The sequence below is a fragment of the Lycium ferocissimum genome, chromosome 1 (genome assembly GCF_029784015.1).
Source record: "Lycium ferocissimum isolate CSIRO_LF1 chromosome 1, AGI_CSIRO_Lferr_CH_V1, whole genome shotgun sequence".
In the NCBI taxonomy this organism is placed as follows: domain Eukaryota; kingdom Viridiplantae; phylum Streptophyta; class Magnoliopsida; order Solanales; family Solanaceae; genus Lycium; species Lycium ferocissimum.
In genome coordinates, this window is record NC_081342.1 from 8,954,844 (window position 1) to 8,970,198 (window position 15,355).

Below are 15,355 nucleotides of genomic sequence, written 5' to 3' on the forward strand. Positions count from 1 at the left end.
TATTTTTGTTAATCCGGAAAATTTTCCTTAGGAAAATATTTTCGAGATCTTAAGTGCAACCAAACAAGAGAAAATAGGAAACATTTTCCGTCATACCATCCTAAGAAAATCGTCCAAGCAATGCACACTATTTCCACATATGTACTACGTGGAAGATAGAAATGAGAAAGTGTCCATCAACAACTTAGCACATTGTAGTGAATTACAACAAAATTGTACTTTTACAAGTTTTTAAAAATTCTTGGTCAAGGTCCATAGATGCATGCAGCTATCTAAGGAGACAAGAACACCTAATTATATGCTTGCTGGAAAAGAAACTTGCAAGGAATCTTATTCAATTTGGGTCTTATTCAATATTAACATGATATTATAAGGACCAAGTCCAAATTAACTTGTTGACTGGGCTCCGTCCTTCGCCTCTTTCTCGTCTACACTTTGATCCCAAAATTCTTTATCAATGTTGTTTTATAATTACAAGCAATTAAAATTTTAGGATGAGATGAGAGACGATATATGCAAGAAATAATGCAAGTATCCTTTAGGCAGGCTAGTGTACATTTTGTCTGAGCTGCTGTAAAATGACACTTCAACTTAAAACAAAATACATTAATATAGACATATATAGTAATATACATTTAGTAAAATCAAGGGGCTCTCATGTATATACCTGGAATATTATTCTATTCAAATTTTCCAACAATTTATCCAATTCTCTTTTGTATGATCTACCATTTTCAAGGTAGGGATCTTAGTGGCTCAGAACCGGCTAGCTGAACTTTCACCTTGTTGGTAAGGGTTCGAATTCCCACATTATAAGCCCCTTTCCCATTTCTCCTTCCCCTTATGTAAATAATAATAAAAAAATCTACCATTTTCAAGTATTTAAATAACATATTCGAATAACTCAGTCACCTAAATATTTCAATATAATAACATACGGGTTCATTCAAACTCAGTAGTTTTAGTTTCGATTATGTATACGTAATTCAAAATTCACGAACTCATCATAATATTTAAATCCTGTATCTGCCGCTATTCTTAGTGTTGTTGAGAAACAAAAACACAAAGTTAAAATGTGGAATGAGCTAATTGGCATGCTGATATCATCATACATACGAACTCAATCTTGCGTATGAGATTTAGAATAATTTAGTGGTTGACACTTGACCATTCCAGAATAATTAGTCGTCGATTGATAATGAAGTATAATGTATATAATTCCTGCTTGGTATTTTACATCGTACCACAATGTTTAATTCTAAATAGATCCTTAATTTTCTTCTCTTTTTTCTTTGCTTGGCGCCAAAGAAAATAGTGTACTCTTACTTAACTAAAGTACCTGAATGACTTGGAAATATGTATGTGCACAGTATTTTCTTGGGTAAATATCTCAAAAGGTCATTGAACTTTGACAAACTATGTAGCAAAGTCATTGAACTTTGCTACATATTAATAAAATCACTCAACTTTGGCCTATTATTTCATAAAATCACTCAACTACATATGTCATTAAAAAAATCTGACATGACAATATTAATTAATTATTTTGTTCCATGTAGACGTGGGCCCCACAATAAAATAAAATAAATTCATATCTTTATACCTACACCCACTCACCAACCCTTCATCCAAAACTCATTTTTCCACCCACAATAATAGACAATGAATATTATAAAATATTGAAATTAAGATTTAGACATACGAAAAACTGTAAAGAAAAGTACTATAAACTGTAAATTTTTCACATAAGATAATTAAGAATGTAAAAAGTTTACTTAGTTTATATTGTGAAGTTTATATTGTGAGAAGTATAAGTGAAAACCTTCACTTTGATCTCTCTCTCACCTTAAACTTATTGGAAAAAGTTTGTTGAGAAACTTGACTGCTTCTTTACATGTACTTCATGAGGCTGTTAAACAAGGAAAAAAATAGGGATAAGGCACCGTTACCCCCCTGAACTATACCCGAATTTGCTACGACACACCTTACCTTTCCCAGGGTCCTATTACCCCCCTAAACTTATTTAAAACGGAATAATTACCCCCTAAACGCGATGCCCACTCTCATATGGGAGAGTGACATACACTCTCCTTGCCACATGTGTATTTATTTGTTTTCTTCTTTTTTAATTTTTTCAAACTTACGTGTCAATTTTTTTTAAAATAAAAATAAAAACTGAATTTTCATGAAAAAAAAATGAGTTTTAAAACCCGTCTTTTTTTTTTAATTTGAAAATTTGATTTTTTTTAAACCCATTTAAAAAAAAAAAAAAACTAAAAACATGGATTAAAAAACTGAATTTTCTTTTAAAAAAAAGGATTTTTAAAACCCTTTTTAAAAATAAAAAAAAATCGAAAAATTTGTTTTTTTTTTAAAACCCGTTTTTGAAAAAGAAAAAAAAAATTGAAAAATGATTTTTTTTTTAAATATGGAAAAATGGATTTGTTAAAAATATGGAAAACTTGATTATTTTTTTAAAATGTCTTAAAAAATCTTGATTTCATTTTCTTAGGACACTTTTATTTTTCAAAAAAAATCCGGAAAAATGTTTTTCTTGCCAAAATGTGAAAAAAACTGAATTTTTATAAAATTTTGAAAAAATTAATTATTTTCTTAACATGTGGAAAACCCGTTTTTTAAAACTAAATGTGGAAGACTAGATTTATTTTCAAATTTTTAAGAAAATGCAGATTTTTAAGAAAAAAAAATTAAGTTTTCCCTTTTTATGTTTCTCACTCTCTCAAAGAGTGAAACACACTCTCTTTGCCGCATCAGCGTTTAGGGGGTAATTATTCCGTTTTAAATAAGTTTAGGGGGGTAATAGGGCCCAGGGAAAGGTAAGGTGTGTCGTAGCAAATTCGGGTATAGTTCAGGGGGGTAATGGTGCCTTATCCCAAGAAAATATAGGAATGAGGTTGAGATCATCATAGAAACTCATAAGGCAGTCTAGAATTAAACATATATTTGAAGAGTCTAAGTTCTGTTGATGTAAAAGATATTTACACAATCAGCCATATTTTCTTTGTAACAAGGATTAATTAGCAATCTAGGAAAATGGTAACTAATAATTCTCGAAGGCAAAAGTTTGTTGATAGTGTAAAATATCTTTATTTGACGTATTAATTAAGGTGAGATTAAAAGTTGGATATAGTCATGACCCATTTCTAGCATAGAATAAAAGTTGGAGATAGTCACAATCCAGTCATATTGTCCGCTTTAGCTCAATGTTATAGGCCTCACAAATTTTACACTATGGCTACGCCACAATGGAGCGCAAATTAAAGTGCGCGTACCATGTAATTTATATTATAAATGCCTTAAAATCATGCATCATTAATATGGAATATACGTAGAAAGCGCGTATCCAGAGGCTAGTATTAGAAAATCTTGAAGCAGAGACCAAGTGTAAGGAAAAAGGAAGAGAATAATTGCAATAAAAATTGAATATTATACCTCTAGGATGTCGACAACAAGTCGTCATTAAATAACTACTCAATCTGTGAAAATTCTTTATTGCCCCCAACTAAATATGGCCATTGATGGCGGTATCAATAGGGTTGGGTTAGAAGTGTGCTTGGCTTGCAGGAACAATAAGAAGTTAAAAAGTAAACTTGATGACCCAAAAACAATTTAATCCCCAAGTATTATAGGTAAAATATTGATTTATATTCTAATTTGGACTCTCAAAGTAATGACGTAATACAGTCAAACCTCTCTATAATGGCGCTTTTTTGTCCGAAAAGTTCATGGCTGCTCTAGTGAGGTGTTGTTATTTATGTATATTGACATTTTGATGTTTAGATCTCATTTAGCTGTTATAAACAAAAGTATGCAAAATTTACTTTTCTATACAAAATATGTTATAAACGAAAATAAAATACTTGTTAATTTTAAAATCTTAATTAATTTTATTATTTCATTAATTAAAAATTGAAGTGACTAATAAATCCATAACTAGTTGTACCGTACGATAAAGAATTAAAATCTAAGAAACATATGTATTTAAAATTAATAGAAAATTTTAAATATTTCAAGTTTGACATGAGAATTCTACAATTGTATGTAGGTTGTTTTGCAAATTCCAGTCTCTTACTAATTATATAACGGTTGAATTGACGAAGATTTTTGTCCAAACTTTCAGTAAAAATGAATTCAATACCTTTCCTTTGATGATACCATAATATATTTCTTACAAAATATTATTACACAATATTTGAGTATGGTTGTTATAGAGAGCAAATTTTACAAAGAGTGTACCGCTATAAGGAATTCACTGCTGTTATAGGTAGAATGCTATTATAGAGAAGTAAAATATAACATGAAAAATCGATTCCGAAGAAAATTAGGCCGTTATAGTGGAATGTTGTTATAACGAATGTCAGTTATAGAGAGGTTTTGACTGTATTTGGCAAACAAAATCATATATTACTTGGACTTTACGAGTGAGTAATGCCTTTGTTCACTATACTTGGACGCTATAAATTTTGGATGAATTAGTAATCAAAATTTGCTAAGAAACTTCTAAACGAAAGTAGCAAATTCTTATTTATTTAACTTCAAAAATCTGATTACTAATTCATCCAAATTTATAGGATTAGACTTTTCGTCTCCTTGTTTGACTAACCAACAGCTGCTTCATTTAGACCTAAGATCCGTAGTTCACTTCGAAAAAGACTTCGACTTTATAACAAATTGAAATATTTTTACCTTTTTGGACACTAATTTTGAAAACATAATTTAAAGATAAAGAGTATAAAAGTTGATCAACATTTAGAGGATATTTTCTTCGTTTAATATTTAGCGAAAATTATTCGTGCTTTTAATATACGTAGATAGATAGATAGATAGATAGATAGATAGATGTAGATATTGTATGTTATAACTGTGCCCGAAAACTAGTTGCACAAGTATTAGAGTCAACTAGTGGAGACTTGGTTCACAACATTCTTACACGTATTATATCATTTACTGGAAACTTCATTAACGTTTTAGCCAAAACAATGGAACTACGGCAATAATGAGCTTTCACGCCATCACTTTGCCCACTTTTTATCCGTTCTCCTTTTGCTTTTTGGATAAGTGTTTTCCTGTACCCTCTTCGTTGCATGATAATTCAATAATTTTTCATTTTTTGATAAATGATATTACAACTATTAGACAAGCTGGAATCCAATATCTAAGGGGCCCTTTGATTTAACGGATTAATTTGTTTATCTCGGTATAAAATTTGGGATTAAATTTAGCTTATGTTTGGTTGAGGAATTACCTAAAATCAGGATAAACTTTATACCACAATCATGAGATTATTTATTTGATATGGAAGGTGGGTTAGGTACTCATGATCATAATCCTGATTATAATCTCTGATTTTGAACCAAATCACCCCTAATTAGCTTAAACAAAGACCACTGCTCGAGTCATGAACAAAAAGACAAGCATGCAAGAGTAAAAAATAGATTTAACTACTTGCTCCTAAATCCTATCAAACTTTGTATAGACTAGTCTACACGGTGTAAACACGGTACCTTAGCCTATAAAACTTTGTACTCTCAGCTTTATACTAGTTAAAATTCATATATAAAAATCTTTACACTGTTGAGTTACTATAACTATGGGGAACAACTAAATACATGCATCTTTCCAGACAATGGAACTATAACAATTATGAGCTTTCACACCATCACTTTATGAAAAATAGGCAAACAGAATTGAAGAAAGGCTTTAATGAGAAAGCTTATCCTTAAAAAGATATTGTTCGTATACTCTTTAAGGGATCATAAACATTCTCTTCAAGATTCAACGTCTTACTATATTTGTTTTTGGTTTCCCACCCGGTGTTCGGTACCCACATTGGAGCCCGACTATATCCGGAGTGGCGCCGCGTAGGGCCCCATTCGGGGGAAAGCGCTCCCTACCAAGGATTTTTCCACACCCAAGGCTCGAAACCGAAACCTCTGGTTAAGAGAAAATAGGAAAACATTTTTCGTCATAACAAACACACCCTAAGAGAGAAAATCGTCCATGCAACGCACACTAGTTCAACATATGTACTTGGAAGATAGAAATGAGAAAGTGTCAATCAATAACTTAGCACTTTGTAGTGAATTACAACAAAATTGTACTTTTACAAGTTTTTAAAAATTCTTGGTCAAGGTCCATGGATGCATGCAGCTGCTAGTCAACATTTTACTTATACTATCAGAAAGCTGAAAGTAGGAAATACTTTTTTTTTTTTTTTTTTGGTTGTTATTTGTATGTTGGATTCCTTGCAAGTTTCTTTTCCAGCAAGCATATAATTAGGTGGTCTTGTCTCCTTAGAAGCTGTGGTGCAGTTGCTAAAAAAAAAAAAAAAAAAGACTCAAGTTTGAAGTTGGGTGTTATTCAATATAATTATGATATTACAAGGACCAAGTCCAAATTAACTTATTGACTGGGCTCCGTCCTTCGCCTCTTTCTCGTCTACACTGTGATCCCAAAATTCTTTATCAATGTTGTTTTATAATTACGAGCAATTAAATTTTTAGGATGAGATGAGAGACGACATTTGCAAGAAATAATGCAAGTATCCTTTAGGTAGCTTAGTGTACATTTTGTCTGAGCTGCTGTAAAATGACACTTCAACTTAAAACAAAATACATTAATATAGGTGTAATAAATTTGGTAAAATCAAGAGGCTCTCATTTATATACTTGAAATATTATTCTATTCAAAATTTCCAACAATTTATCCAATTATTTTTGTATGATCTACCATTTTCAAGTATTTAAAAAACATATTCGAATAACTCAGCCACATAAATATTTCAATATAATAACATACGGGTTCATTCAAACTCAGTAATTTTACTTTCGATTATGTATACGTATTCAAAATTCACGAACTCATAATATTTAAATCTTGGATCTGCCGCTATTCTTAGTATTGTTGAGAAATAAAAACACAAAGTTAAAATGTGGAATGAGATTATTGGCATGCTAATATCATCACTACGAACTCAAATCTTGCGTATCACATTTAGAATAATGTAGTCGTTGACACTTGACTATTTCAGAATAATTAGTCGTCAATTGATAATGAAGTATAATGTGCATTATTCCTCATTGGTATTTCATATCGTACAAAAATGTTTAATTCTAACATCCTTAATTTTCTTCTCTTTTTTCTCTACCTTGGGCCTTTGCTATAGTCGCCAAAGAAAAGAGTGTACTCTTAACTAATGTACCTGCAATGACTTGGAAAAAAAGCATGTCAGTTCTATATTTTCCTTTTGTTAAACTTATTGGAAAATGTTTGTGAGAAGCTTGACTACTTCTTCTCATGTACTTCATGCGGCTGTTAAAGTAGGAAAAAAAAAAAAAAAAAAGATAGGAAAATGAGGTTGAGATCATCATAAAAACTCATCAATATCTTACGTAAGGGAGTTTAGAATTAAACATTTAATTTTTGACGAGTCTATGTTATGTCAGTGTAAAAGATATTTACACAATAAGCCATATATAAGGTTACTAGATGGAAGGGCGCCCGTGTTGTGCACGAGCCCAACATGCAAATTTCGTGTCATATATGAATTATGTAGAATCAGTGCGAAATTTTATTAATTTTTTTTGGCGATATAAGGAGAACTGAAAAGGATAACAAAAATATTAAGATATGTTTACATCAAAGTATGCTTCAGTCAGTCATTCTATCGGCTATCAACTTGAGTTAGAGTAGTTAGTATTATGCACTTGAAAACTTCACTTTATTAGGTGCGATTACAAATATAAAGCTTGTTAAACTCAAATTTTCTCATATACTTTGTTTCATGAAATTTGTTAATATTTTAAGAAGATTTGCATGCAAATCAAGGAGACTTCTTTCCTTACTATTTGAGACATTAGAATAATAGAAATTACTAATTATACCATTAAGCATAAGTTGATAACATGAAAAATGTAGCGAACGACCAGCTATAATCGATTAAATTTTGATTTGGTTAATCTAAGTTTGCAAATATTAATTTGCCGTACATGAATTCTACTAAAACATACTTATTCTCTCTGTCAAATTTTGATTTGATTAACTTTAAAGCTAATCAAACTTACATCAGTCCATATATTTAAACTTAGGCTGAAATGTTTAAAATGGCACAAAGTATGCCAATATGCAGTAACCTACTATATAGAGTAGATATATTATTATTTCTAAATTTTTGTAAAATTTCTAATAATTTAATCAGCAAATTATTTAAAATTTAGTAATGGATATGGTCTTTTTTCTATTGTTTAATTTTTAGTGATCATTTTAATTTTTTTTTCACTATCTAAAATTTTATATAGGCCTAATTAATATTTCCAGTTCTACTCTCCGTAAGCAATGATAATATAATTCCAATTAGCAAAATTGAATACTAATTAAGTTTGATCTCACGTTAATAAGAGGATATGACAATTTTATTTCTTTCATAAATACATGGGAAAGAAACAGTGGGGAGGGTTTTGGGGCGTGAAGGTAGTTGGGTTGGGCTGTTGTGTCGTGTGGGGAAAGAGTGTGGTGACATAGAATGACATAAGCAGAGGGTACTTTAGTCCAGACACTCAAAACTATATATAACAGCTACAGTAAAATTTGCTTAGGCCCAATTATATTGCTCTATTTCAACTCAAAAGCCCCTATAAAAGCCAAGTGCCCATGTTGACTTGCTGTGTGCTTATTCCCTTTTATAAGATAAAAAGATAATAGAATTAGAGGTAAATTTCTTTGTAACAAGAGTTAATTGTTAATCTGGTAAATGGTGAATAATATTTGTCGAATGAAAAAATTTGTTTATAATGTAAAATTCTTTATTAAATCAATGTATATAAGTTAAATCTTTATTTGACGTACTAATTAAGGCAAGATTAAAAGTTGGAGATAGTCAAGACACATTTCTAGCTTGGAATAAAAGTTGAAGAAGGGGCCAGGTGTAAGGAAAAAAGGAAGAGAATTATGCGATAAAATTGAATCTTATACCTCTAGGATGTCGACAACAAGTCTGTCATCAAATAACTACTTTATCTGTGAAAATTCTTCATTGCGTTTTTATTATTGGAACTAGTGACATTTAACCCGGGCTTAAACCGATATTAAAAATTAAATTTGTAGACATTTTTTAAATTTTCTCATGCTCTTACTTCTTTAGTTTTGTAATATTAGTTTGACACTCTCTAAGGAATTCTAAAATATTAAAGTACAAAAAGTTATCTAAATGTTAAAGAAAAATATTTTTCTTAGTTTTAATATTAGATTTTTAAAAAAATCAAACAAATGAAAGCTTTTCTAATTTCTGTTTTACTGAAATTTTTTGGGATTATAGTCTCCAATGATCAAATTTGCTTTTCATATGTTAAATTAATTTCATTTGTATCTCTGAATTGAACTCGTATTAGCTAACTTACTTTTTGGGGAAAAGACACAGTATTCAATTAATGTCAAAAATATATAAATAATTAAAAGTTTGCGTATTGCAAGATACTTTTGTAGATATTCTTTCAAATTAAACCATATAAAAAAAGAAACTAAACAGTGAATGAATTTAAATTTTTCTTATTCTATGCTTTCTTCTTCCTTCCAAAAGATGCATGTTAAAAAATAACATTTTTTCCTTTTTCTATTGTTTTCTTCAAAGATTTGATAATATATAAGAAAAGAATGTTTTATAGTTCCTTTTTTAATATAGTAATATATTAGGTAAATTTTGTGTTAAAAGTGTGCGTATGTAAAATTTGACTAAACTTCGGAATTCATTTTCGATTGAGATAAGTTATTTGAGTTTATTCTTTTAATTTAAGGCTTAATCTTATCGTAAGTGAAATCTTTGTTAATTACTTTTGTTTGCAAGCACGTACGGCGCAAAATTATAGGAAAAAATAAAAGAAATACTATACGTTTAATCGGATGAATACAAGTTTAAAATAGAAAGTGATAAATGGTAAATAACATCAATAAATAATAAATAATATTTTAATTCAATAACTAAGCCTATATTACGTGTCTATAATAAATTCTTGAGAAAAATATAATTGAAAAAAGTTTAATACTAATATTTTCACATAAAAGAAAGACTCAAATATGTATGAGTGTGCTTTGTGGGGCCCACCATCACTTTTTCTATGACATCATCATTTTTAGTGGTATGGAAAAAGTCCTTAACGTTCTTCAAATTTATCAAAATGTGTGAGGAATTATAAAGTCATTAAAACTTTAATTAAGGGTAAAAAGAGACAAGAAAATTCATGTGAAGACTAAAAACTTTGTGATCCTCTCTCTTATATATAGTAGTAAATTATATGAACTTACACTGACATTGATAGGATCATGGCTCCAAGAAAATAGAGGAAACCCATAGATATGCATTTACAAAGACGCAAAGGTGGTTAAGAGGAAATATCCAAGAAGTGAGTAGACAAAACTTCATCGACTAAATTACGCGGTACATAAGAATACAGAACTACTATATAATAGGGAATTAGTACTTCACACCAAAACAAATTCAAAACACAGTCAATCCTCTTCATTAGTTGTTCGATTTTTTGTGCTTTTATTGTTCATCATACTGTTATTACTCCTATTATACATATTTTCATCCAAACTACAAAGCAGTTCAACATGTTTCAAGAAAACATGCATTACCTTTGCATGAATATTGCAAATGATTTCCCAGTAGAAGTTGAAATCTCCAACAAAAAAAGATGGCACTTCGCTTTTGTTGCTATCTATTGTTCGAGAGCTTTCAAAAATAAGGCCAGCACTAAGGTATCACCTCTCCTTGTGTCATCTTATAGCCATGGAGCTGACTACAATCCAAGAAATGTCCGTGTATCGACAGATACAATCGCCATTGATGTTGTTCAAGAACACCCTTTATTCTCAGGCATTGATCAATCAAGTCTAGCTAAGCTTGTCAAAGATAAAAGTGTTGACAAGCTTGCTAACCTTGGAGGTGTACATGGTGTTGCTGCTTCTCTCAAAAGTGACACGGCTAATGGAATAAACGGAGATCCAGAAGACGTTGCATGTAGACATGAAGCTTTTGGAACCAACACGTATCGTAAGCCACCTGCTAAAAGCTTCTTCATCTTTGTATGGGAATCATTCAAAGATCCCACCATCATTATACTTCTGTTCTGTGCTGCTCTGTCTCTTGGATTTGGAATGAAGGAGCATGGACTGAAAGAGGGATGGTATGATGGAGGGAGTATTTTCGTCGCTGTGTTTCTTGTCATCGCTGTTTCGTCTATTAGTAATTTTAGACAAAACAGACAATTCGATAAGCTTTCCAAAGTGAGCAAAAATATTCCAGTAGAAGCTGTTAGAAAGGGGAGGCGCCAACAGATATCCATATTCGAAATTGTGGTTGGAGATGTCATTTACTTGAAGATTGGAGATCAAGTCCCTGCTGATGGGATTTTGTTAGAAGGTCACTCTTTGCAAGTGGATGAATCTAGCATGACAGGTGAAAGTGATCATGTTGAGATTAACCTAAGCCAATATCCATTCTTGATTTCTGGCACTAAGGTTGCCGATGGCTATGGCATGATGCTTGTGACATCGGTTGGCATGAACACGACCTGGGGTGAAATGATGAGTGAAATTAGCAGGGATTCCAACGAGCAAACACCTCTCCAAGAACGACTCAACAAGCTTACTTCATCGATTGGTAAAGTTGGATTGCTAGTTGCTTTCTTAGTTCTTGTTGTCCTATTGGTAAGATACTTTACCGGGACCACAGAAGATGAGAATGGGAACAAAGAATTCAACGGCAACAAGACATCATCGAATAATGTCATCAATGCTGTGGTGGGAATTGTTGCTGCTGCTGTTACCATTGTTGTTGTCGCGATTCCTGAAGGATTGCCTTTAGCTGTTACACTTACTCTGGCTTATTCAATGAAGCGAATGATGGCTGATCAGGCAATGGTGAGGAAGCTCTCCGCTTGTGAGACTATGGGCTCTGCCACCACCATTTGTACTGACAAAACAGGTACTCTCACATTAAATAAGATGACTGTGACAAAGTTTTTCTTAGGCAAAGAGCACATGAAGGCAGAAAGTCATACAACAATTTCAGCAAAAGTTCTTGAACTATTCCATTTAGGGGTTGGATTAAACACTACAGGTAGTGTTTTCAAGTCCTCCGAACCATGTTCCAGCTTTGAGTTCTCAGGCAGCCCAACTGAAAAATCTATTCTTTCATGGGCTGTTATGGAACTGAACATGGATATGGATCAAGTCAAAAGAAATTTCAACATTCTTCACGTGGAAGCTTTCAATTCGGAGAAAAAGAAGAGCGGTGTCCTGATCAAGAACACTACTGATGGCACAATTCATGCCCATTGGAAAGGTGCAGCTGAAATGATTTCAAAAATGTGCTCCCACTACTATGATCTAGAAGGGAACATAAAAACTCTTGAGGAATCAGATAAAGAAGAATGTGATAGGATAATTGAAGGAATGGCTGCCAGTAGCCTTCGATGTATTGCATTCGCACACAAGCAAGTGCCTAAAGCTGAACATATGCATGGAAATGTTCCAGACAACTCATTCATTCTTTTGGGCTTTGTCGGCCTAAAAGATCCATGTCGTCCTGGCGTGAAGAAAGCTGTGGAATATTGCCAAAATGCTGGTGTGAATATCAAGATGATCACTGGTGACAATGTGTTCACAGCAAAAGCCATAGCAACAGAATGTGGGATTCTTCATCCTAATCAGGAAGTAGATGACGGAGCTGTGATAGAAGGTGAAGAGTTTCGCAACCTAACAGACGAAGTACGGAAGGAGAGAGTGGAGAAGATTCGCGTGATGGCAAGATCTTCCCCTTTTGACAAACTTCTAATGGTGCAGTGCTTGAGAAAGAAAGGTCATGTGGTCGCGGTCACAGGTGATGGCACGAATGATGCGCCAGCTTTAAAGGAAGCAGATATAGGACTTTCTATGGGGATTCAGGGCACTGAAGTAGCTAAAGAGAGTTCAGATATTGTCATCTTGGATGACAATTTTTCTTCAATTGTCACAGTTCTGAAATGGGGAAGATGTGTCTATAACAACATCCAGAAATTCATCCAATTTCAGCTCACGGTAAATGTGGCCGCGCTCGTGATCAATTTTGTGGCAGCTGTTTCAGCAGGTGAGGTACCACTCACAGCAGTACAGTTGCTATGGGTAAATTTGATCATGGATACATTAGGGGCACTAGCACTTGCAACAGAGAAGCCAACTAAGGAACTCATGAAGAAGAAACCAGTTGGTAGGACTGAGCCACTTATCACCAACGTTATGTGGAGGAATCTAATGGCTCAGGCCTTATATCAGATCGCTGTTTTGTTGACCTTACAATTCAAAGGCGAATCGATCTTTGCTATCAATGAAAGGGTGAACGATACATTGATCTTCAACACGTTTGTTCTTTGCCAAGTGTTCAATGAATTCAATGCGCGAAGCCTGGAGAAGAAGAACGTCTTTGAGGGAATACACAAGAACAAGTTGTTTGTGGCAATCATTGGAATAACTTTGGTTCTCCAAGTGGTGATAGTGGAGTTTCTAAAGAAGTTTGCAAATACAGAGAGGTTGAATTGGGGTCAATGGGGTATCTGCATTGGATTTGCAGCTGCATCTTGGCCAATTGGTTGGGTTGTCAAGTGCATAGCTGTCCCAGAGAGACCAATTTTCAGTTATCTCAGGTTGAATTACTTCAGAGCCTTGTTTAAATGAGTAGATTTAGGTGGTTAATATATGTTTTCATGAACTAGTTAGTTCCAATAGTATTAGTATAAGGAGTAGCTGATTTAATTAATTGATTGATGTTACATTCCGTTATTTCATCATTACTTGTATTTTCCTGTGTTGTGTTTTAAAATAAGGATTTGTATGGAATACTCAACTACGATTACAAGATGACTCAGAAAGTTCCAATAAGCCTACACCTTCCTTCACATTCTAGTTGCACATTGTTAAATATAGTATCAGGCTTTAATTATTTTCAATCACTAGTTTATTCATGATGGTAGACGCAACATACCTTAGCTGATAATATACTCAAAGCTGTGAAGCTTTAGACTGACATTTACTATTTCCCAACTTTGCTTGTGCGGTTTGCAATTCTAGTTGGTTCCACCCATACCTAACCTTAACAAATGAACTACGAAGGGGTCAGTCAAATGATTCGGTTTCCATTCGCTTTCCCCCCTCATAGTCCATCAATGGGCATGGAGTGTTCGCCTATTCTACTGAAATGTTCTTGACAACCTAACGGTTCTTTGGTCTACGCTCGCAATCTGATGCAGCAAGAGTTAAGCAACTGAATTTTAAGAGTAAGTTCTTTTGGAAGATCTAATAATACTGGTGCTAGGAGGAAGGAAAAAAAATTCCATTTCTGAAGTACTTGAAGGAACTCAGGGAACCAGCAAGTCTAATAATATGATGTAATAATGTAATACTATGCTAGCATCTTTAGAGTGGTCTTAGGTGTAAATGTTATTTGTTTATGGTAATCTTTCTTGGTTTACCAAAATAAAAAAATAAAAAATTAATACTATGCTTAAATGAAGCGGTTTAATTGCATCTGTCGTCTTCATTATGTTATGTCTTCCAGGGGCAAAGCTAAAATACTAATAAATTAGGATTCACGTGAACTCAATAGCTTTTGCCCATATAATATTATGTATTAAGAAACCGACTAAATATCTTTAGATATTTGATTCTGGACCCGATTATTATAGTATATATATATTATTTTTTTTTGGACAGTATATTAATTTCAAGTTCTTTGTGGAAATCCAAATATTTCAAATTTTGGATCCACCTCTGATGTCTTTGTCTTTAGTGTCATGCTTGTGGAAAAAAATAACTTTGCTTGTGTGTATTCCACCTCCTACAAGTAATAAATCAATCCAAAAATACACAAACTAATTTTTCACTATTCACATCACATTATAAAATTCAAACGCCACAAAACTTGTTTTTAGCTTGATTCAGAACTAGAAAATTTGAAAATGTGTAATATTAGAAGGGAGAAGACCTACCTGTTCCATTTTAGCAATATAAACTGATGCAATGCAGCTATTCACAATACTCGCTTCTCCTATATCGGCAAATCAAACGCGAGCAAACCTCTCCTATCTTAAAATATACATACATGCTGTGATCATGCCTAAACCACAGTTAACACATAATTTTTCAAAAATTCAAATTAACTAGTTAAGCTTCTTGAATTCCAAACATAGTAGAATAGTTACTCAGAAAATCGAAAATATAGTGAAAACGGTTTTTGGTGATATTTTGTCATTGTCATTTGGCAAAATACCCTAATATATGTATTATATATTTCCTAAATATTAAT

At 32.5% G+C, this 15,355-nt stretch overlaps 1 protein-coding gene across 1 annotated transcript; it reads left to right on the forward strand.

Moving 5' to 3' along the window:
- Nucleotides 1-10,380: 10,380 nt before the first annotated feature.
- LOC132046605 (putative calcium-transporting ATPase 13, plasma membrane-type) lies at nucleotides 10,381-13,890 on the forward strand. Its single transcript, XM_059437290.1, has one exon. It carries the CDS (start codon nucleotides 10,627-10,629, stop codon nucleotides 13,726-13,728), a length of 3,102 nt encoding a protein of 1,033 aa, XP_059293273.1. The 5' UTR covers nucleotides 10,381-10,626; the 3' UTR covers nucleotides 13,729-13,890.
- Nucleotides 13,891-15,355: the final 1,465 nt, after the last annotated feature.